Here is a 24,831-nt window from a genome sequence, read left to right on the forward strand (position 1 = left end):
TAAATAGATAAACTAAATTAACTGAATTTAGCTTTCAAAAAGTGAATCTGTCGTTCAATTTGTAAAAGATGAAAAAAACTGTCTTAAAGAACCTGAAAAGGCTTGTTGGTTATTATTACTTAAATTACCATTTATACATCTACATGTGTTTTTATAAAATGAAACAAGATCATCAGAGTAAACACTTTCTTGTGAACAGCAAAAATTTGCTCCGGTCCTTTGAACTATTTAAAATGCATTACCCCGTCTGTTTTAAATTTCTCATGCATTGATTGTTACAAAGCATCGATAGATGAAGCCCTCTAGTGGCCTTCCTGAAATATGGTCAAGAATGTATGTTTCTCCACATAACGAGTCAAGCTTATTCAAATTTTCAAGTTACTCGTGAAAACGTTTTCATTTTTCAGGTTGAAAGAACCAGTGAGCCAAAGGTTCCACTATTTAATACTTAAATAATTGAACAAATATTTAAATATAGCTATGATACAAAAAAATGTCATGGTATCATTGGAAATACATACATTAAATATGTTAATAAATGAATCTATAATTATTTAAGTTTTTTCAATTATGAGAACGCTTAAATAGTTGGTACATGTTAAGACAATTCTGAAAAACGTGTCTTTAAGATGTTAAATGCATCTACAGTAAGTTCTGTGTTTATTATTTATTATTATTTCTTATTTCTGTGTTGCAGCATGTCATGCATTTCTTTTGTGCATTTCTTTTCTTTTTTCCAGTTTCATTAATTTCACAGTGGACTGTTACATAGGGAATTTAGTTAGGTAATTGTTTGTTTAAAACAATTATTTACATTTGAATAATTGTTTATGTATGTTGATGCATTTATTACAATTTTATTTGTACGATCACAAATGGAGATAGGCACCAGCAACCCCCAATGAGGGATTAAGCGGGTCAGAAAATGGATGGATCACAAATATAAAAACGTATTTCATTATAGCATTTTGTGGCCCTCTTAATAGAGGACAAAAAGTTCCATAATCCAACAGATTAATAAATTGTCGAATTAACAATACAGCTGTATAATTGAAATAAATAAATATGTCAGCTATTATATACGCGAGTAAATTATTAAATGAGAAAATCCTTAAGTTAAGATTTTATTTTTGTTATGCTATAATTACATTTGCTTCGGTTTGTTTTTAATGATCATTTTATGTTTGTGCTATCGTTCAGTTTGAGATAATTAAAACTGTCTCTATGGTTTGACAAGCAGTGCCTATCTTCCGGAACCATACTGATTCCTGCAGAGGAAACGCATATTTTAATCGAAAGGTCGGTGTTTTTGCAATACACACATTATTACAACAAAGCAGCGCTTGAACGCAGCACGGCCCTCACGTCCACCGGCCGTCCAATCAGAGTGCGGGATGCTTGGCAGCGTGTGTTTGTTGCTCGTGGGGCTAGCAGCGCAGACGCGTGAGCGAGGAGACTAGCCTAGTTAGAGGTAAGCTAGTCGAAATTTTGCATACTTATTTACTTACAACGTTTATTGCTTCTCTCGAGTATTACTCGTCGACCCCATAAGTGATTCAGTTAACCGCAGCGAAGTGTCTTCGTACTGGTTTTAATAAACTCCGGCGCTCTTATTAGCCCGCCAGCTAACGGTAGCTAGGTAACGTTAGCTTTTTTTTTTTTTTTTTTTTTTTTACAACGGCTGGCTAGTAGCATTAAATGGTTATCAGCCTGTTTCGCAAAGTCGCATAATGAAAACGGCATTACACGTAAAGCTACTTTGCATATCCGTTTACCAATTAGCAAAAGAAGCAATAAGTTAGCTGAGCTCTTCTCGTTTTGTTGGGTAAAGCATTGTTCTTAGCACGCTTCTTAGCCAGTTAGCTCCTCCGGTTAACTGTCAGATCGTTGGAGCCGCCCATGCCTGCATAGATATTTGTTGTAATTGCTTTCTGGTGTTATTGAAAAAGGGGTTTGTATTTATTTATTATCTCGAGGTCCACGGCGGCTGTCACGGTCGTCGGTAGACGTTTTTTCCTATTGTAATAAACCGATGCTAGCTGTAATTCTCTGAGCTCTCCCATTATCTCGTCAATGCGTCATCAGATTGTTGCTCAACAGTCGAATCTATACTGATTATCTGCCAACTCAACCTATCTGCCTGTTTCTATATTTTATTGTCGTAATACGTTTACGGGTTATATCGACAACAGGAGTGGGGGGAAAATCGTGAAGATTTTTGGGAATATTTCCTCTATGTTTTCATTCGGAATACTTGGATTGATTCCCAGAAATTATAAGCGGTCTATGAGCAGACAGAGCTAGTAATGTAAGTGCCAATCGAGTGATTGGAGCTGAAGTGAAAGCCACAGACATGTTCATAGTAACATTCCTCCTGTCATTACATGCTTTGCACTGACACTTTGTGGTTTCCTCATTGTTGTGGTTATTCCTGTTATCACAATTAACTTCTAATGACTATTATAATAATACGTCCTTTTGTATTTTACAGAGGAAGGAGCTGAATTTGGTCATGGATGCCAATAAAGGTAAAGACTAATTATATACCATTCTCACATGCACCATAACAAGTAGTCAGCTGAAGTAAAGTCTTGTTTGCATATCTGCAACTTATCTTGTGTTGTGAAACGAGTGTCCACATGTTGCATACCAGAGAATTGTACAAAGACAAATGCGATAATCTTAGACCTTAAAATATAAATTGTTTTTAATTTTACAAAACAACACAAATTATACCAAAAGTAGGTTTAATGAGATTTTAGTGAAAGCTCTGTGTGGGGAGGATGTATTTATTATTTTCATCTTTTGTTTTGTTTTTTGGTTCACTCAATTTCTTCCAATAACTCAGAGGAAAAAGCATAAATTTCTTAAAATCTTCAAATATAACTGAAATATCTTTTCCAAGTTTTTAGTTATTTCTCTGGACATTCTCCTTTGAGTAGACTTCTTAAAAGTATCCCTTACAAAAACGGTTCTGTTGAAGTTCAAATGAGTAATCCACATCTTAAAATGTTTAATTTTCACTCATTTCAGATCCATCAGAGATCGATAAGATTTTTTTAAAGTCAGTTTATGATAATTTATTTTCCGATTTTTACATGAAATGGTTAGTTTTGAACTTCTAAACGGTTATTGTACTGGAAGCGGCAGTTCCTGTTGGTCTCTTTATATAATGCATTATAGGCAAATGTTTAAAGCTGCACAGTTTGCGTATTATTGTAATGACTTTGGTTGTAGGTAAAGCAGATCAAGCGACGCCAAATCCAGGTGGACAGATGGGCAAATCTGTGGTACTCCCCTTTATGGAAAGGTCAGTACAGATTGTTTTTAAAAAATCTTGCATGTTTTATTACCAAATTAAAACTCCAAAAAGATTTTGTCTAAGTCATAAATATTATCTTTATTAATCTAGTCTTTTAAATCATTTGCTTTTCAAAAAATAGGTGACCCTTTAGTTTAAAGAAAAACTGCTCCTTTTCATAACAAGTCTTTTTGACTGAACACACATTTACGGATATATGTGTAGTGCAAGCCGTACTGTGCATGGACAGAAACATACCCTTTTACCTTTTAATTTGTAAGTATCTTTATCTTGAAATCCTACCTGCTGTACATTCACATTCAGTGTTGTACTCCTCTATGGGCTGCTCAAGTGAGCAGTATTTTTATTTTCTGACAGAACTTTGTTAGTTTAAGTTCCTTAGTCACTGACGTCAAGCAGCAGATAATGTCACAACTAATATCACTGCCTATTTTTGTAGCGACATATTGCACTGCATTCATGTCACTGTTTATAACACGTTTCATCTTTTAATAGACAGGTTGCTTAGAAATTGCAGAAAAAAAACAATAGCAATACACCCACATTTCAATCCACCACTTCCAGCTTTTTGAAGCTTTTTATGTGACTCATGCTCCTGCTATATATATATATATATATATATATATATATATATATATATATATATATATATATATATATATATAGTGCCAGTAAATTCATTGTTTTAGGTTGAACTTCAACGCTGCATACTTTTTTAATGTTAACACCTTAACTGTACTCGGTTCCACTTTTAAGAAAGCCACTCCTTGCTCACCTCTGCTTTGCTTTATTGTATCATTTCTCCTAACTTTAGCATAACAAGAAATCTAAACAAGGTAGTTGGTACAGCTATAATTTTTTTTTTACATCATCTGTTTTTGGTCTTTGACAAAGCATAAACATAATCTACCGTATTTTTCGGCCCATAAGGCATACCGTATTATACGGTACACTAAATATTCTTCCCAAGTGTGTAAAATCACTCCGCCCCTTCACGTATACAGCTCTCTATCCGTCTCTGTTGGGAGGACAAAGTAGTTGGACTACACTGCCCTGTTTCTAACATAAGGCCAAAATAATCCTAACTTTTGTATTGAATTAACTTACTAGGTTTATTGTTGCTAGCACGTACACCTAAAGGCTCCCACATACTCTGATATACTGTGCACATACTGAGACCTTGGCGGACTCCACGCTGACTTTCCACGGACATTTTACCCTTCATAGTCGAATGTACTGTTGCCTACATTTCTTGTGGCAAATTCCCACAATTTCTACACTTTCTGCCAGTGGGATGAAGCAGCGAAACAGATGGTAAAATATGTGATTAGTTAGCTGAGCACCTAGAGCCGTTTCTTTTCCAGAAGGCTCCCACATGTCAGTGAGAACAGAGAGGGACTGTGATGTTGCACATCCTTACGACCGCCTGCTTTTAGCAACTTGGTGTATCGGTGTGACATATAAAAAAAGTTTGATGTAAAGACTTCTTTCCACCGAAAAGTTTATAGTGTAACACGTACCTGAATGCGCAGAGTCCCCCTCGAGTCCGCCTTGAGTACGCGTGGACCTCTGCAGAGTATACTCCACCCGAGAATGTGGGGGCCTTTACATGAATGCATTTGTAGTTTAGACATTACAGTCAGGCAGCCTTGTAGACAGCTCAGGGGTCCGTAATGCTCAGAATATCCATTGAGCGGAACGACTTTGTTGCCAACCAAAGTTGACTTACACATTTTAACAGATTTTTGAGCGCATTTTACCACATAATAATCATATCTAAGGTGCACCGAACTATAAGGCGCACCATCAGTATTTGAGAAAATTTAAGGATTTTAAGTGTTCCTTATAAACCAAAAAATCCGGTACCATCTAAACCGTGCAGTTTAATTTTGTTTGCTGCACCTCACAAATGACTGGTAGTGGAGAGATTATCATAACCCTATCGTGCCTAGAACCCTTTTCCTCTAATTTGTGAAGAATAATTTATCCGTCATTAAAGATGGGGACGGACTGCTTTTTATTCCTCTAATACAGTCATTGGAAAAATAAGGCATTAAGGGTCACTTCAAAAAGTTGTTCGGGAGAAAACAGCATCTCTTTAAACAAAATATGAAAGAACAATCTAAAGTTATAGTGAGAAGACACCATGATGTGTTTTTTGGACAACTCGGACCAAATTATTGAGTTTCAGCTGTAAATACACAGCACCAAGTGTCCTGGAACCCAAATCCAACATTATTAACACTAATATTTTTTATCAGCAGTGAAGCACAGCACTGGAGGGATGGTCGGGATTTGAGTTGCTTTGCAGACTCAGAAATGGGCTCCATAAGTGATATGAATTTATTATGAAATCTTAATGCTACAATATTTTAAAGTCAAATGTGAGGACATTGCCCTACAGCTTTGCCTGAAACTGGATCATTCGACGGGACAATTATCCCACAAAGCAGCAAATCTGTTACAGAGTAGTTTAGGAATTGAAAAGCATCAAGGTGTTTCAGTCAAACTCCAGATCTCAACTTTATTAAGACCCCTTAAAACTCAAGCAAGTTTTTAAAGATTTGGCCAAACTTTACTAGATTGAACGTCATTATAAAAATGACTTCAGCTCTTTATTGCTAATGGTGGTTGTACAACCCATGAAATCATGGGGTTTTTCATTGTGTGACCTTTTATTTGTTTGATAAGTAATATCAAGGTTAAATCTGTGTTTTATATTATTAAAGGTGGATTTAAGAAACTTTAGTATCTGATAACACCAGATTATTTGATATAGATTGTTAAAATTTAAAGGGGGTATGCTTTTTTTTCTTCCCCATGACTGTATTTAACTTAATTTGCTACTTGGTAATTAAAATAGTTTTGATATTTTTGAACTGTTATGGTAAATCAAACATGGGAAAATGTAACTTTCTTTAGAGTCAGAAAGCTCCCTTTTAAATGTCTTCTTTTCCTTCTGTTCCAGCATGCTTCCCAAAGCAGTGAAGAGGCGAGTGCATGCCTTAAAGAGACTACAGGAACAGTGTGCTCACATTGAGGCCAAGTTCTACGAAGAGGTCCACGAGCTGGAGAGAAAGTATGCAACTCTATATCAGCCACTATTTGACAAGGTAACTTCAAATCACCGATGCACCAGAAAAATAAAGTTTTAGTCTCATTTCCTCCGTGATCTAGTACATTAAATGTGTCTCTAATGCACCAATGGCCTTCTGTCCGTTCAATCTGATCCGGGGTCAGTGACGGCACATCCTTGGTGCTAAAATGAAGACTGTCACAACGAGTAGTCGGCTGTGCTTTTGTCAGTCCAGGCTATTTCCAGAGATAGTGACAAGAGCTGTGCCATTCCTAAACACATGGGAGAGTGACAGCTGTGGCCTGTTGCACCTGTTTTTACTGTGTTCCTGCTCACATGTGTGTCTCTCTTAGGTGACCAATGCGCTTACTGGAATTAATTTAGCCTGACCAAATCCACATTTGTTTAATGGGATGTTCCATAGTAGTATGCCTTAGTCCCTTTCTAAACTCGCAGGTTTTGTAATAATCTTTATATCTTGTAACAGAGAAGAGAGATTGTCGCAGGAGCAGTTGAACCCACAGACGAGGAGTGTGAATGGCCGATTGATGAGGATGAAGAAGATGAACTTGCCGTAAGTGCAGATTTAATTTGTCTTCAGAGCCTGACCCTACAGCTTCTGTCTGTACAGTACAAGCAAAAACACATTCTCACAACTGAAACTGGATACCATGACCAATAAGACATGGGTGCCTCCATTCAAAGTAGTAGATGTACTGGTGTCACGATACCAACTTTTTGTTATTGGTACCGGTATCAACATGTTTTTCGATACTTTTTCAAATAAAAAGAGAACACAAAAAATATCATTACTGACTTTATTTTATAAAAAACATCTTAGAGCAATAACATCTATCAGAAAATAAAATACCACAAAGAAAAGCTTTTCTAATGCACAAAATTTTATATTTAATAAAATAAAAAACTATTCAAAACACTAACATTATCTAATAGCAGTCAAAACATTTTTAAAACTGAAATATAATAAAAAAAATACTAGGCTATTCTTATTACACATACAAAAAAACAATTTTAGAACAGTCAGTGTGAATAAATAAAAAGTATTAAGTCAGAACAATGAGAAAAAATACAGTTATTTGAAATTAAATTAAGCTAGCAAGTGTTGCAGCAGAATCTCTTTTCTCCTAAACCCACATTAAATTAATTAATTTTTTGCGAACCCAAAGTGCATGGATCAGGTTACACCTGGACGATCAAAGTCATAATGTTACCAAAATAAAGCAGTGATGGTACGAGAATAAAGTCATGATATTACCAGAAAAAAAGCTTCTACAATGAGAAGAAAGCTTCGATAGTTATCGAGATCTTACGTGACGCGATCAGCTCAAACAAACTGCAGACGCAGCCTGAGTCGAGCATTTTAACGCAGGGAAAGACTGCTCTCTCTGTTCAAGCAGAGATTAATTTTAGTGCAACGGCAGTTCAGTGGAAAGATTATTATATTAACGCCCCGTTTTTTAGACCAGGGCAGGATCAGCGGCAGCAGCTTTGCACAAGTGTGATTGATTGGAAACGTGGACACTCCTCCTGGCGCCTTCAGCAGGCGTGCTGCAGGCGGCTGCAGGACAAAGACCTGACTTCAGTGCTTGGAAGGTGGGAGGGACGGGGCTAGCAGCAGCAGCGCTTACTGCTCGCTAAAAACAGTTAACTGCAAACCGATCGATGCTTTTACGTGTTGTCGCCGAAGTCTCCAACAACACAGAAAAGTGGCTAAAGTTGCTGCTAGTCGGTTTTCTAAAAAAAACGTCACTAGAGGGATCTGAAAACTCGCTAAATTTAGGCTCTCCCCAACTTGCTCCTCTTCCTCTCAGCGGTGCGGGCGCTGTCGGCAGCGATGCGAGTACCGCAGTATAATATCGTTTTAAGAGCCTCAGTACCCCGGTACCAAATTGGTACCAGTATACCCATCTATCCATCCATTTTCTTACTTGCTTTATCCCTCATGGGGTTGCGAGGGGTGCTGGTGCCAGTATACCCAACAACCCTGATATGTACCAGTGTTTCATGACTTCTTGCATTTCAACAGGATTCTGAGATCTATGCCAGAACGGTTAATGAATAAAATCTGGAAACGGAATTCCTTTTTGTCTGTAGTAGTCTCCTCCCTAGTGGTGACACAACTTTACTTTGTCTTTAAAGTAGCTTTTTGAGTCATGGATAATCTCCTTAGACTTAGACAGACTTTATTCTCATTCAGTGTACAAGGCTCCAAGGAAAAACACAAGACAAAAGTAAAGTTAATACAGCTTGTGGGCGGAGTCTGTACTATGGTTCAAATGAGTTGAAAATATGTTGAAACCAGAGTCGTCAACCAGTAACTAGATGCGTTCTTTCTTAAAATTTTAAGTGCCTGTTTGTTTTAGAGGGAAACATTAAATGATGATTTCTTTTTCTTTCTTTTTTTTACAGAAAATTATAGACGAGCTCAAGTCTGTTGTATTTAGTTATGCTATAGGTGTGGACCAGATTAAGATGATTGGTGAATGAAAGCCTGTCATGATGGAATATGCTAAAGCATTTAAAACAAAATTGTTTGTGATGATCCAAATTCTATCACTTAAAACAGTAAAGCTTTAATCCGGCTTATACTGAAGTAATTTAACATATAAATAGTTTTAAGGTTCAATATAACATGTAAATTTGAATTTAATACATAGTTTGTATTCACACCAGCCACATTAGGTCTGCTTTAAACGACCCAGAATCCGTTTCACCCCTCGGTCTGGGTCTTTTCTGCAGGTGTGAATACACTTTAGGCTGAACCAGGGTTCGCTTAACAATTGGACCCGGGCCCACTTTTTGAGGTGGTCACAGTCCACTTCCAAACAGACTGTGGTGCGGTTCTCCTCTGGTATCAATACGAAACGCCCTCGATCCAAACCAGCTACAGAAAACATCTCTTTGGACTTAACAAGCCACCGCACCGGCAAATTGTACCCGTCGGCGCCTGTAGCTGCTGCCAACATGCTGAGGGACTACTTCTGCTTGCAGGACACATTCTCTGACGCCGTTCCAAAATTAGATGTGATTTCATTAAAACAATTTGAAGCTTTAGTGGTTCATGAAACTGTTAAAAACTTTGATGCCTTTAACTGGCCCATTGCTATCGTTTTCAGTAAAGCTCATTTAGCATGGGACGTTCATATTTAATTTTATGTATGTTCATAAAATCTGACGTCCAACCAGCCCCTTCACCTTGTGCTTCTGCCATTTTGATCCTTACTGCACAGTAATTATGTCATGTAGCTCTTTTTATCACAGCAGTTGAACGTTGAATGCAGTCCTGAATATGAAACGTTCTTCTGCAGTCATTAAATCATTTATTCATGGTATGCTGTTACTGTGGGGGGCGGGGGGGAGAACATACAGAATCTGTTCTGTATGTTCTTTGCATGCATACCTTATCTTTTACATCGTTACCCAGATGGGTCTCAAAAAGAAACATTTTTACAATGGAGTTCTGATCATTTCTCCTGCTAATTGTTGATAGGAGGAAGTAAAAGAAAAGGTTACAATCGAGGATGCAAAGAAGGAGGAAGCCACGCCAGAAGAAGACCCAAAAGGCATCCCTGACTTCTGGCTCACCATTTTCAAGAGTGTGGACATGCTCAGTGACATGGTGCAGGTGTGGATTCCTCTCCCACTCTTGAAATGTAACTATATGTCAGAAAAGTGTGTTGAGTCTTTGACGGGACTTTTGATTCGTCTATCAGGAACATGACGAGCCCATCCTAAAGCACCTGAGAGATATTCAAGTAAAGTTTTCTGAACCAGGACAGCCAATGGTAAGTGTCGACTTTCCCCCGTGTCATCAAAATCACTTTGATTACTAATTTAATTGTAATATTATATATATTGTTTGTTTTTCCCTCCCATCTTATACAGAGTTTCACATTAGAGTTCCACTTTGAGCCCAACGGCTATTTTAACAATGCAGTCCTTACTAAAGTCTACAAGATGAAATCAGAGCCTGAAGCGTCAGATCCTTTCTCGTTTGAGGGCCCAGAGATCATTGACTGTGAAGGGTAGGACCCACAGTAAACTGTTCTAGTTTTTTTTAAGTTTTAGATACAAAATAGCTTTTGCGTGGTTTAAAACACATTCTTGCACAGTTCTATATTAATCTCTTCTGAATTTGCATCCCACATATCAGCCTCCTCGTCTCTACATCCGTGGTTACAGCTCCTGGCTTTTTTTGTTTGTGCACACTTCCTCTCTCTAGATGTCAGATAGATTGGCACAAGGGGAAGGACGTGACTGTGAAAGTTATAAAGAAGAAGCAGAAGCATAAAGGCCGTGGCACTGTGCGCACTGTTACCAAACAGGTTCCCAACGACTCCTTCTTCAACTTTTTTAACCCTGTCAAAGGTGAGAATGCATGCAAACCCATCAATACACACAGTTTGTGTGACATTTATCTAGAGGTTGCTGATCTCAGCAACGATCTGCTGCTGGAAGTTAAAACTCTGCGAACATCTCAAGTACAACCAAGGAAACAGACACAGCCCTCTTTAGCGACAGTACAAAGACAAAAGTGTTGTTGGGAAGAACAAAAAGCTGAACGATAACATACAAGCTACAGGTTAACGCTACGACGTTGATGTTTGAGAGCAACATAAAAAAAATCAGGAAGGCTCCTGGAAGTGAAGTAGTAAAGCTCCCAGACGACATAAGTTATGCTGTCTGCTAATAAATAGTGAAGCAATGATAAAATCCACTGCACACCATCAATCCGCATTTTAGTTGTAAAGCTGCTGGAGGCTAATGTGGCAAATAGCAAGTTTTGGTGGGGCCAGACTGAGGCTGACAATTAGTGCAGAAAAATGTAAGAAACTGTATTTAAAATAATTTATCACTAAAGGAAATATGATGCCAGTAGACTAAAAAGGCAGAATTATACAAGGGCTGCTGCTGAATATATTTGCATGGACCAGATCCTTGTTCACGCTGTAAAAATGTTGTGTGTGCCAAATGTCAGATCTTTTTGTTTAAAACACAATTTATTTCTAGTATCGGAATAAAGTTAAAAATGTTAGTATTGTGACAACCTACTGGTACTGACATGACCATAAAAAAGGTTGACTTTGTGTTTGGTCTATTTAACCACGTTTTGGATCATTATCCAGAAATGTCTTTAAGTTGATTTCTTAACTAGTGTTTTCCCTACTGTATAAATCTAAGTGAATTACAAGGTATAGTTTTCTGTATCTTTTTTTTTTTTTTTTTTGGTTAATAGATTTTGCAAAGAATAAGAAAGTGCTTTATTTTAAGGCATTTGTCATTTTTTTTAACTAAAGATGCTCAAAAATGCATCCACATCTATATGATGAAGCAATATTTATTGTTGCTGTACAGACCTGGCAACTGTTTTTTGGGACGCAGACTTCCAATGATTAATTACTGAATTCTTAATTGGGTTACATTGAAAAGTGGAGTCCAGAGATCACCACTATACCAAAGAGATGGATGTCAATGAACAGAATAAAACAATAAATATTGATATAAGCCACAACGGCTCACGTTTTATGCCGCAAGTGTTCAGTATTGCCCTTAATTATGATTCTCCTTACTCTACATCACACTAAGGACATTTAAAACAAAACTCTGTTCTGTGGACACACTCATATTCTAGATGTATGCAACCTGTAGTGTGGGCAGATCAAAATACACGCGCAGTGGAGAGTTACTATGATGCAGATACTGAAGCAAATTGGTCAAAAATGTTGCCTCTGAACTTGGACTCACCAGCAGGTGGCGCCAGACTCTTAGTCTGTGCGGCCACATTGTGGCAGAGTACCTGCCTGTGTCCAGCCGGTCAGGTCTGGGATATAAAAGTCAGTCACATTGGCATTTTTAGCAAAATTTTCCCTTTTGTCCTTTCACTAAGATGTTAATATTTCTGTGCTTAGCAGAGGTTCCGTTTCAAACAGCGAAATGTGAATCACAAGTTATAAAGAATAACAGTCACTACTTGAGTTAAAATTGAGTACTGCTACTCTAATTATAGGAATGACAAACATTTTTCCTTCATGGGCAGCACAACACTTTAGTAAACAGTTTTTATATGGAAGGTTGCATAAAGGGTGAGATCAAGGTAGAGGTTTATGCTTTACCAACTGAATAATACATGGATATAGATGTTTCGGGGGTTTTTTTTATCTTACATAAACCAATGGTCAGATTGGACTCATCAGGCTGCGGGTCATTACCTTTATCCTCTTTCTTTTGTAGCGTCATGTCAGAACATGCCTGGACTTTAAACTTACTTTCAGAAGATGAGCAATTCTCTTTCTGGTTCATATCTTCCTGTCAGGTGTGTTCAGGTCTGCAGCTTTACGGTTTAGATGTCTGGAGTGAATAACCCATATTTTACTTGTCATGTGACTCGACCTTTCTTTAGCCCATCGACTCTTTCTTTTTCTGCACAGATTTGCCTTTTCTACATTGATTAAAGTGGGTCTAAAACTGAAAATGCTGATTTTTCCTGGGATTTTTTTAAATAACGTTTGCATAAAAAAATAAACCATCCTTTATTTGTCCTTCCGTCGGGAAATTCAACTCTATCTGCAGCAAAATTAAAGGCAATTGGAAAGAACACAGATAAGGAATAGACAATGATATATAAATATAAAGTTTGCTGTACAATAATGTCAAGTATGACGAGTAAAAAGCAATGTGCATATTTTAAGAAATATAAAAGACAATTTAAAAAAACTTAAAAAATCTTGCTTTTTTTTATATTATAGCAAAATATTTGTGTTAGAAAATACATATTATCCTACCCTTTAATACCCTTCACCACTGTACTGTTGGCCACCTTCAATCCCTTTTTCTTCCAGGACTGTTTTTGTTTAGAAGCTGTCAATAGATTTATGATTTCAAGTCCTAGTGGAGCATTTCCTGTTGTCTTTAAACAGATTTTCACACGCTGAGTTAGACCCGAAACTATTCCAGGAATTTAAACACAAGCAAGTGTAACACCAGTCTGTGGCTTTGAGTTGAATGGCTTTTTTTTTTTTACACTGCAAGCTTTTGACCTTACACTTTTTTTTTTTTCTTGCAGCCTCACCAGATGGAGAAATGGTGGGTAAACATCCATATATTCTGCTTGCATCATCGTACATTTAGTCAGTTTGGTTAAACTGCTAAAACTCTCTGTTTTGCAGGATGAGGACTCTGAGTTGAACCTAACCACAGACTTTGAGATCGGTCATTTCTTCCGCGAGAGAATAATTTCCAGAGCGGTGCTGTATTTTACCGGCGAGGCTCTGGAAGATGACGAGAGTGTAAGTCCTGATACCCACAAACACACCTGCAGACAGGATTAGTGAGACGCCTCAGCGTTTAATTCGCATGCAGGGAAGCTGAATGAGGATACAAAAGCGAAGCATGCAGTGACTGTTGGGTGTTTTATCTCTTGATTCTTTTTCAGTTTGAAGAAGAAGAACTGGAAGAGGGAGACGAAGAGGTTTGTAATAATGGCTTCTAACTTCCAAAGCCTCTGAGAATTAAAATACAAGTTTATCCACTTAGGTGGAGTTTGGGTGTGCAGCTTCCATGAATCACTTCCCTTTGAATCGTGCCACTAAGAACCGCCTTTTGTTTCACAGGAACAAGACGAGGAAGGTGATGAAGATGACGAAGAAGGAGAAGCTGACTCCAAGGTCAGTTTGCAGCTTCGAGTTGGTCTTTAGAGCGGCATTTCTGAAATGTCACCACAGAATTATAAGATAAAGTGTTATAGAAGTGTGGCAAAAACTCACCATCATCTACTAAAATACATTTTGTGCCAAGTGCTTTGGTACGGTACCTTATCAGACCTTTCTAGATCAGACTGAAATATGAGGGTCTAACTGTATTAAGAACTTAAAGATGCAAAATAATATAATTACCTTTCTAAAACAATTGCTGCTAAAATAGATTTGGATTATGTTAGTTTTTTGTAACATTCATTTGTTTGATTGTAATACTTGGTGCTAAGAAACAGTGGTTTACTTTCTAGTTGTCTTCAAATTGCACAGAATACAACAGTTTGTTGCTGTTCTGGTCTTTATAAAGTGTCATGTTGACTAGAACCAGTGAATGTTAGCTGGATACTTAGACTAGCTCTCTGCTCAGGTTGAGCTTGCATTTGATTTTGTTTAACCAAGACTTTTCATAGCTTACAGGGTTTCCTCTAGGATTTACTTTATGAAATAATGTATGATTTATTTGTACATTGCCTGAATCCACACCATGTACATCTTTGAGTACATAGTGTACAGTTTGAGTGAAAAAAGAGACTATATTAAAAGCTTTATTATATTTATAACCAGCTTTGCAATCCAGGGTGGAATCAGCTAACCTGACAACAGCCAGATGTATGTATCGCTCCGCCTAGCTCCACTCACATACATCTGGGACACGGCTCCTTGAAAATGATTTCCCCAACCAAATTTTTGGTCTGGCCAATCAGGACGCAGGGCGGGTGTTTCATGGATGTGACGTAGTGGAGAAGCCACCGTGAGATTCCAACAACAATGGCTGCTCGCATCGAGGAAGCAAGCGTTAGCATTGATGCTGCTATTTCCTCCGTGTTGTCCAATCTATCTGATATTGTTTCATTAAAAGAACATCAGAGAACGGCTCTGAAGGCTTTTGTTGGTGGAAACCATGTTTTCGCCCTTCTCCCGACCGGATTTGGCAAGTTTTGTTTTCCGGGGCGCGTACGCGGACGCGCCCCGGAGCGGTTAGCGGCTAGCGCTAACCATATTGGGAGGCCTATTAGTCCTCAACGCGGTCGGCCCGGGATCGACTCCGACCCGCGGCGCTTTGCCGCCTGTCTTCCCCCCTCTTCCTGTCAGCTCACTGTCAATAAAAGGTGTGCCACTACAGTGTTTCCCGCATGGATTTGCTTATGCGAGGCGGATCGACTCGCGGACCGGGGGGGGGTGGATGACTTTTTCTCCGCGGGGGGGGGGGGGGGGGGTGGACGACACGTTTTCCGCGGACCGGCTCGCGGAGCGGAGGGGGGGTGGACGACACGTTTTCCGCGGCCGCCTCGCCAAGATAGCGCTGCGGGAAACCCTGCACTAGAGCCGCAAACACATAAAAAAAAAAAAAGTTTTTTTTCCGGCGTCGGTCTCATCAGCGTCACGGGTTAGCTTCGGTGTGAGTGGTTGAAATAGCACGTTGATAAAGATGACAGACAAGTGGCTTATCCAATCATATGCAAGGAGTTTTGATAAGGCCCAGCCTTCAGTAAAGGCAATGCCTATGGCGGTGTCCCAGATGTATGTGAGTGGAGCTAGGCGGAGTGATACATACAGCTGGCTGTTGTCAGGTTAGGAATCAGCAGCAGCTTTGCATTATACATTTGTTATGTGAAAACAGAGCAGGTCTCCTCTCTGCTCTGACTTCATGCAGGGCTTTCAGGACGATGCAGCTGTCTGTCTGTGCCTGTGAGACAGCGCTGAGGGAAGTAGGGAGAGCCCACACAGATCTATCAGCTGTTGTGAGACAGATCGCTGCTTTCAAGTTGCTAAATCGCCAAAAACAGAGAAAAGTCGCTAGATTTGTTTTTAGTCGCTTTTTTGAATGCGACTAGTTTTCCTTCACCATCGAGAGCAGCGCAGTAGCCACCAGTAGCTTCATACACTAGCAGCCAGACAGAGGAGAGCCGGTGGTGTTGGTTTTTCAAAATAAAGTAACTTTTTACATTTCATGATATTTAAATTCATTTTAAACTGATTATGACTAGAATAATTGTGCAAATATACAGTAACTATGCTATATGCTTTACATTGTTTTTAACATCCTGAAGGTGTGGCGGCTTTTATTTTGGTGGCGGTGTGCCATAATCAAATCCATGTAGTGGAAACTCTGGCTTACCAACTGTTTTAAAACTGTTAGTGTTTAGCTTCCATACAGTAACTGAGGGGGTTTTGGGTTTTTTTGCTACCAGAAATATTTCCTAACAGCTGAACTTGCCTTGACTGAAAGGGAAAATTTTCCATAAATAAAGCCAAAGAAAACCGGGGTCACTCCAGGATAGGGCTGGGCGATATGGCTTAGAAATAAAATGTCCTATTATTATTATTTAATATTTTTTTTACCAAATCCAATTAATCAATTTTCTTCCCCTTTGTTCCATAAAAACAAATTGCTGAAATTATTTTTTAAAACCTTTATTTCTATAATCTCATCTGGGAGTTGACCTGAATTTAAAATCCAACTTTTTACGAGTTTTTTTTAAAACATGCTTATAAAACAAGATGGCCTGCCATAGTAAATAATGAAAACACAAAATGTTTGCTTCGCTTGTGTAACTTCACACCAACTTAAAAAATAAGTAAATTAATAAATTAAAGGGCCTTGTCTAAGGCTAAAAAGGTTTCCTCTTTGGAGTATTTTGACGATATATTTTCCTAAACATATATAGAACATTGCATGCCATTACTAAAACCAAAACAATTTCCTGTGTCAGGACTGATATAGTGCAAAGTTTCATGGAAGCCCAGGAGCCCAGAAAATCTCAATTTTCAAAAATTACATCTTCAGGAGTTGCAAGTTCAAGTTAATCAATAAAATCAATTTATCGCCCAGCCCTACCTCAGAATTTTGTCTTGTACCTCATCAAAACTACTATAACCTGCATGGATGGTGGGAGGGAAGACCTTGATGATAGCCAATGGGACCATGGATACGGCATTAAATTTAGCAATTGTCAGCTATACACATGCATATATAGATACGTTCAGCCAAAATAAAAAAAAATAAAAAAACAATTGCACTCTAAAGTCAAAGCTGACCCTTCAGTTGTTGGAATTCAGTCAGCCTGATTTCTTACAGTACGGGCATACAGAATAAATTTCCTGATGATTAGAAGCTCGTTATAATTGAGAGAACAGCCTATCAAGTTGAATCCGTTCTTAAGATCCGCACCGTGTGCTGGACTTTGTAAGCAGCTCACCCAGAGAAGAGTTAAAATAGATTCCCTCTCGTTCATTAGTTACTGATTTTTGCTGCCGGGGGCTCTTTGACCAAGTCCAGCAATGTTTCACTTTGTGCTCACATTCATTTGTGAATGTGATAATTAATCCTTTTCATAATGTCTGTCTCTCCCTTACCCTGGATCTTCCCTTCATTACAGGCATAATCAGTCATTCTCACTCCATGCATTTCTAGGTAAGGGAGAAGTAAAGGTGGCGTCCCATTCTCTTTGCACGCCCTTTTATAGGGGCTTTGGTTATTATTCTTGCTGTCTGTCTACTTCTTTATGCCCATTGTTCTCCTGGTAGTTTGAGATTTAGCTTTAACCTCCACATCTGCTCTCTTAGTCCCGTTTTCTTCCCTCCTGTCTTCCCATCCCAGGTTTCTAACATTACATTTACTTCATCAAGCCAGCTGCCTTCAGCCTCCTGCATTTGCTTTCTTAGTAAACCACTTCTCCAGTCTAGCTAACGCCCAGAAGGCTTTTTAGGCTCTGTTCCCTAATCATGTTTTCTCTTTACGTTTTCCGCAGAAAGAACAGCCTCAGCCTGCCGAATGCAAGCAGCAGTAACCGTGGTGATAAGGATAAGGGGAGGTGGAGACCTGTTGTCCATCGAATCGGTTCTCAGCCTGTGCATTAGATCTCTTAACTCCTGCAGGCTCTGCCCTTTTTACAAACTCTCATCGGAACGCAATAGAACCCAAACCTGTGTTTTTACTAAGCGCATGACTTCTTTTTCTACGGTCGTGCGCCATCTCGCTCCTTTTTATTTGGCTTCATTTGACATCACAGCAGGAAAGGACTCTTAATTAAATTACCTTGGTATCAAATAGGTACAGTCAATTCATTTTTATTGAATTAGATGTCCGGTGCAAAACTCAGAACATTATATGCAGGAAGATAGAGAAGGAATTACTCAAAACTTTATTTTTCATGGAAATAGGTCAAGTACTCAGGGGTTTTTAATGCCAACAAGTAAATTCAGTTTACCAGGAAACTGCTGAACAAGTTAGACGTAATTGATCACTGGGGTTGTTTTTCTTTCTTTTTTTTGTGTTATGGTATTATTTCTTAAGGCATACAATGCACCATTTTGAATTTCATTTGCTGTTTTACATGTTCGTTATGTCAGTGGACTATTTATTCTGGTGTCATGCAACTGGATGGGATGTTTCATGGTGAGGGAATGCTTTAAGGCATTAAAAGCTGATGATTAGCTTAAACCCTGTTTTAAGCTAATAAGTATTATTTTTTTCCCCTCCTTTTCGACAAAATATGGATAATGGCAAGCAGTTTTTAGGAATGCATTTCACTACGTTGTCTGCTCACTCCTGCCCAGGTTAACTGGGCTTAACTAGCATTTAAGCTGAGCACAATACTAACCAGGGCTGTGCAACAGACATGTAGGTATACCTCTAATACTAGCATACATTTCTTTTATCTGTTTACCCCGTCAGCCCTGAAAGGCTCTTTGAACTTACTCCAATGTGAAATGGTTTGACACGGACACATTTCTCTTTTTATTTGCCTATTTCCTGAATTTAAACACCCTTTGTAGTGAAGACTTGCCTCAGAGTGGGTAGAAGAAAGCAGACCCTTCAATTTTTGTAATAATTTGTACGAAATGGCTTCTTTTATCCATCCATCCATAGAGTCTGTGTTGGGATAGGGCAGGAAGCTTGGATCAAATATAAGTTCTGTTGCCAAGAAGCCAAATGTAAAGACAAACCCTGTGGATTTTTTTGAAATAGTTTGCTAGTTGAGGAATGTAATCTAAAGCACCATTTAAAGCTGTTAAACATATATACATATAGATATATATATATAGAATTTTTCTGTTGACGTCTAATGGTTCGGTGGAAATATTCATGGAACAGGGTGCCAATGTATTTTCTCTTCTGCACATGGATTTTGGCTATTTATTTGGACACGTTTGCCTGATGACTGTTCATCGATCGTAGTGACAGCATTCCCTGTTTCCTCCCCTTCCCTCTTTTTAAAAAGAACGATTGTACATCTCATCGGATGGTTCAAAGGCCACGGTTCACGTCTTCAACTCTACTCCATCAAACCGTGCGCTGGCGATGGCCTTAACTGGTTCTTACTCACAATTTGTTAGTTGCGCGATGTTTCCTTTCAATTTGTACAGAGTTAGTTACAAATATTCTATTAAAGTTGTGCGACATGGTGACGTGTTCTGTGTGTTTTGTTTTCTTTCTTTTGTAACACTGTACAACAGCTGCTATGTGATTGTTGAATATTGTGATCTATTTTAGGGTTAACCCACGCTTTTGATTGTCATCCATCCTGGTTAATAAATTTATCACACATGTCAAGGAGAAAAGGAAAAATGGGAGTTGGGCTGCTAGACTGCAAAAAGTGAACTAAAAGTATCATTAAGTAAAATTTTCTTGCAATTTGTGTATTTTTTCCTTGATTTGTGGAGGTAAATAAGAAGTTTTGCCAATGGAATAAGTATTTTTTTTACCCCTAAAATAAGATAAATATAATATGCACTTGAAATGAGATGGAGATGAATTGTTTCTATTGGATGTGCAAAAATCTTATAGCATTGGCAAATAGTCTTATTAATAGTCCTGCTCAAATCAAAGAAAAATACACATATTTCAAGAAAATTTTACTTTTAGTTCCCTTTTTGCAGCGTAACCCACCTAGATATGGCCGTCCGCCTAAATGACAGACTGGTCAAGGAGAGCATTCAACAAAAATAGAGCCAAGAGGCCTGTGGTAACTTTGGAGAAGCCCAAAGATCCAAACTTTTTTTTTAAGCTCATTCTCCTTTCTAAACACGGCGCAATCCTAGAAGAAATCCAGTTTAAGACTGCAAAAGATTTGAGTCTGTGGCGAAGGTTTTACCTTTCAGCAGGGCAGCTTCCCTAAACAGAAAACTGATGTTCAGATGCAATTTGTTCAATCTAAGTATGAGCACAAAAAAACCCAAACTACCGGGTTCTACCAAGTATTGACTTAGGGTAGCCGAATAAAAATGCATTTGTCTATACAGCTTATAAATAAAAATGCATACTGCATTGTTCAGAACGATAATTAAAAGCATTTATATACTTTCATATCACAAGAGCACTTGAGCTGGTCTCTATACCATAGCATTGCAATAATTTTATTTATTTTAGCTAAATATTGGTAATGTTAGCATAACGGCTGCACTCTGAAGCTTCTTGATGGCCTTATTGAGCCGCATTGGTTTCACATCAGATTAACTTCTGCACTCTGATGACTTTCCTTGAGTGAATGAACCTGCTGTTGGTGGCACAATGAGACAGAACACACAGTAACTTGGCTATTTAACATCAGGTGATTGTTTGCAAATGATTGCCAAAGGGCTTTTGAGCCAAGTGTACAGTCGGGTCAAACCTGAATTTGCCATCAGCCTGGATACAGAGGGATTAACAACCTGCACCAAAGCAACAGACGAGTCTGGAATCACGTCTCAGGGACTGAACTGACATACATCTCCATTACAATGTTATGAGGCCTCCTGGGAGTTTTACCAGCATGTATTTGGGGGTGCATGGCTCTTGACTGCATTTTTTTTCTCGCTGTTATCAAGAGTTCAGATGTGTGTTAATGCCTCTGTCTTCATGGGAACGAAGGTGTTGACATGAGGCAGTGAGAAAACGAGAGTCTGGATGACATCAAGATAATGAGGTCCTGGTTACCAACTCTTAAAGCTTTTTTTTGTGGGGGGGGGGCTGTAACTGAGAAAATAAGACAAATTCTCCGGATGACTCGAACTAATACCAAAATGCCTTGTTCTGTAGTTTTCAGATTTTGCTTTACAAGAACTGTGAACAAGAAGCCATTCATGCTCAGACTGTTGTGTTGGGCTGAGGATCGCCTCACTGTAACAATGAGTCCGTTTGTGACCCAGAGCTCATTTCTGCATTTTAAATAAAGCCAGAAAACGTGACGGGAGTCTGAAAGTCTGTTTGTATTTACAGTTGTGAAAAGAGAGTTTGACGTGTATATTTAACATTACAGAAAGATGTAAAGTAACAAAACTGAAGAAAAGGCCTCAAAAGTATTTTATTCTGTTTTTGATGACAAATAAGACAACCCCCATATTTATCCCCACTTGAATTACACGTAGGTGTATATTCAGCTGCACATGAGAATGCTATTGTTAGTCTAATGTGCTTCTGACCGTTGAAGTGAGATATTGAAAGGTCTGCCTAAGGATTAAAAAAAAACACTAGCTTATAAGTATGGTAAGGGGGGTTTAAAAAACATATAGAAGTATTTGAAATCAGCCATTCTACTGTAAGGAAAATAATCATCAAATGGAGAAAAAAAGTGAAAACAACTACCAACATACCCATGTCTAGGGTCTAAGCTAGTTTGCCATAAGAACAGGGCATAACATGCAAAAAGAAGTATTTGAAAAACGTTAAAATATTGCAATGGGACTAACAACAGGATCACAAAGAGACTGCACAACTTTAACTTGAATAGTAGTTATTAAAGGAGGAAATCTTTAGTTTCCTTGAGAGAATGTTGACACAGACCAGGACTTTCTGCTGTAATGCTTGGACAAATGAGTCCAAAACTGAATTATTTGGACACCAAACCACAGGAGATGTTTGGGATAAACCTAATACCTTATTATCTAAAACATACTGGAAGGGCCTAGACAAAGCCCATAGCCCAATTTCATTGAGATGTAGTGGAGTGACTTGAAATGCACTGTACATTCATAAAACTGAAACATATTACAGCTGAAGGGAGGGTAAGTTTATTTAAAGAGCACTTTTCAGTAACAAGATGATTCAAAGTGCTGAAGGTGAGGTAAACTTGCCTTAGACAGATGACTGGTAGACGGCTACAAAAAGAGCCTCACTGACAGTATTTCAACCAAAGAGGCTAACAACAGCTGCCAGGTGTGTCCTGAAAATGCCTATTGTTAATCTTTTGCTTAATGGATAAAATCAGGTTAATTTTTGTTAAAGTAGAATTAAATCACTTTCCATTACAGAAATCAAAAAAAAAAAAAAATAGATTAGACACCAATAGGTGAACATTTCTGTAAAGATAGAAAGATAAATATGTTATTTCCAGCATTTCAGTTTGGTTAAAATGTCATTAATATTTTTAATAGATTAACTTATATGGTCAGACAACCCAAAGAAGGTACAGTGCAACAGAAAAAGTTGTTTTGTTTGGAACTTGAAAACAAAACGGAAATTACATTGAGACTTTGCATTCTCGTGCTTCTTACACTCCTCTTCATCCATTTGATGTTCATGGGTGTGTGGACAAAGAGGGAGTTTAGCAACAACAAATGCAGAAGAATTCAGTGTAATGGGCTGAGACGGAGGCCACCTCCATGTTTTTCCAGAAACAGAACAAAGGACGGTGGTGGAACAAAAAACCTTATTCATACTGATGCAGACATTCCTTTTTGCGAATCGCCTCATCTTCATCCAGCAGAACTGTAAAGAGAAGACCTCTTCCAACCTTCATCCCAGCGGCAGCTGCGCCCACCTCAGCATCTCAGCCTCAAGGTGCATTTTCTCAATTCTGCGTGCTCACAAAGCACACATAGGAGCGAGAGAGGGTGAACGGGGTTGTCTGTGTGGGATCTTCTGTGCAGCTTTTCTCCCCAGCGGATGTAAAGGGAGCCAGCTCCAGAGAGGGTAGGGGATAGAGAGAGGCTTTATGCTGTTGATGCAGGGTTGGTGTTCAGGGCTGAATGAGCTGAACGGGCTGCCTGATAAAGAGACTATGGCCTTCCGCCACTGTAGGAAACACTGACCACGGACTAAATGACTCGACACATTTGCATTAATTGGATTAACAGCTGGTACCTGAGGAAGAACGCCTCCGTTTTCTGGTTCTACCCCTCTGTAAAAGCAGCTCCCTGTTTGCTAGTCAATGTGACATTTGTTATCATCTAGCTTTTAAGTCTAGCACCGTTATGAGGTTGATTGTTGTGGCGGTTTAAGGTTATGCACCAACCTTTTCAAATCTTGTCATGGTATATAACCACAGACATCCATTTATCCCACACTTTAAAGGTGAAATGTCATGCTTTTTGATTCTTCCTTTTCACATTGAAATAATTCAGTTGTGGTCTATATAAAGTGGGACTGCAATGCTTTGATCTGAAATCCTCATTAATTCACCCCCACGTTCCCCCTTTCACCCCTCCTCTGAGGTTTGTCTGAGAACAACTTGTTTAGGTGCTGTCTCTTTAAATATAAAGGAGACATTCACACCCCGCCCCCCTCCAGGTCGCATAGTTGAGAGTATGCTGGGGGACAGTATAATGAACAATTAAACATTTTCACTTATTCACTCGTAGCCTCAGCATCCTTTAGCTTGGACTACAAAATCGTTTAGAAAATTAAAAATGGCGGATTCACTGGAAGTCTGGGACTTTCTTTAGCAGCTCTGCAGAAAATATTGTGACATAATTGTTCAAAAAACATAATAGACAACTGAACGGCTGGACAAATGTGACCCAAAAAGAAAAAGACATCTATGCAGCACTAGGAGAGATTACGTTCCAATTTCCTGCACTCCTAGATACTCCGAACCTTACCAGCAGGATGAATTCTCTCTGTATTTATGTGTTCACAAACACACAAGAATCCATCTTGTACCGCTCAGGCTTCAACCGTTTGTGTCCAAACCAAAAAAGTTTGGGCCAATCATGTTACAGTATTGAGGATTTAAGGCGGGACATACCAGTGCGACAAAAGCAAGAGTGGTTGAGCCCACAGCCGAACCAACATAAACATGGCAGCGCAGGACACATGCGTAGCTGCTGCTATCACATCTGGTTTGTAAGAATCCACGATTTGTTCTTATAGTAGAACAGCAAGAAGTCGTGATTGCCTTAAACCTTTAGTAGGCGAGCACTCGGTGTCGCTTCGTCCAATCAGCTCAGAGAGTTCGCTGAAATTCCCTCCTTTCCCCAAAAGGTTTCAAATGGAGCAGTCCCTGATTGATAATGTGCAGAACTAGTGTCCTACACATTATCAATCTGGTTGGCCAGGTTAAGAGACTCCAAATTCACATAAAAATGTATTTACGGGTTAATAAAGTGAATTTTCCAAGACTGGATAGCTTGTGGGACAACTGCATACATATCAAGACACCTAAACTGGCAGATCATGCTAGTGGGCCATTAGAAGCAGCTAAGAGGCCCCTTGATAACTTTGGAGGAGCTGCAGAGAACCACAATTCTCAGGTTGGCGAATCTGTTAAGAGGACAAACATTCTGGATTATTTGAAAAGTACCAAGAAGAAATACCTGAAATATTCTTGCAGCTATGGAGGACACAGCAAACATGTGAAAGAAGGTGGTCTAGACAGAGGAGAAGATTGAACCTTTTGCCTGAACTAACGTTGCTCAGAAGCCTGAACACACAGTCCTGAGAATGAAACATAGCAGTGGTA

General features: G+C 38.8%; 1 protein-coding gene across 2 annotated transcripts; it reads left to right on the top strand.

Moving 5' to 3' along the window:
* The first annotated feature begins 1,371 nt into the window (after positions 1 to 1,371).
* nap1l4a (nucleosome assembly protein 1-like 4a) lies at positions 1,372 to 19,579 on the top strand. 2 transcript variants are annotated; one of them, XM_036151645.1, is made up of 15 exons: positions 1,372 to 1,471; positions 2,492 to 2,528; positions 3,238 to 3,310; positions 6,291 to 6,435; positions 6,886 to 6,972; positions 9,910 to 10,044; positions 10,133 to 10,204; positions 10,305 to 10,444; positions 10,642 to 10,787; positions 13,483 to 13,502; positions 13,586 to 13,705; positions 13,852 to 13,887; positions 14,030 to 14,083; positions 17,551 to 17,585; positions 17,923 to 19,579. In XM_036151645.1, exons 2-14 carry the CDS (start codon positions 2,513 to 2,515, stop codon positions 17,554 to 17,556), a joined length of 1,050 nt encoding a protein of 349 aa, XP_036007538.1. In that variant the 5' UTR covers positions 1,372 to 1,471; positions 2,492 to 2,512; the 3' UTR covers positions 17,557 to 17,585; positions 17,923 to 19,579. The 2 variants fall into 2 exon arrangements, with proteins under 2 accessions (XP_036007538.1, XP_021166654.1); XM_021310979.2 differs by lacking the exon at positions 17,551 to 17,585.
* Positions 19,580 to 24,831: the final 5,252 nt, after the last annotated feature.

The sequence above is a fragment of the Fundulus heteroclitus genome, chromosome 2, assembly GCF_011125445.2.
Source record: "Fundulus heteroclitus isolate FHET01 chromosome 2, MU-UCD_Fhet_4.1, whole genome shotgun sequence".
NCBI lineage: Eukaryota > Metazoa > Chordata > Actinopteri > Cyprinodontiformes > Fundulidae > Fundulus > Fundulus heteroclitus.

Excerpts from the sequence above, each read along its gene's own strand:
- nap1l4a (XM_021310979.2), top strand. Across the intron at positions 6,436-6,885 it reads ATCAGCCACTATTTGACAAG|AGAAGAGAGATTGTCGCAGG; the intron begins GTAACTTCAAAT and ends ATCTTGTAACAG. Across the intron at positions 10,788-13,482 it reads CTTTTTTAACCCTGTCAAAG|CCTCACCAGATGGAGAAATG; the intron begins GTGAGAATGCAT and ends TTTTTCTTGCAG.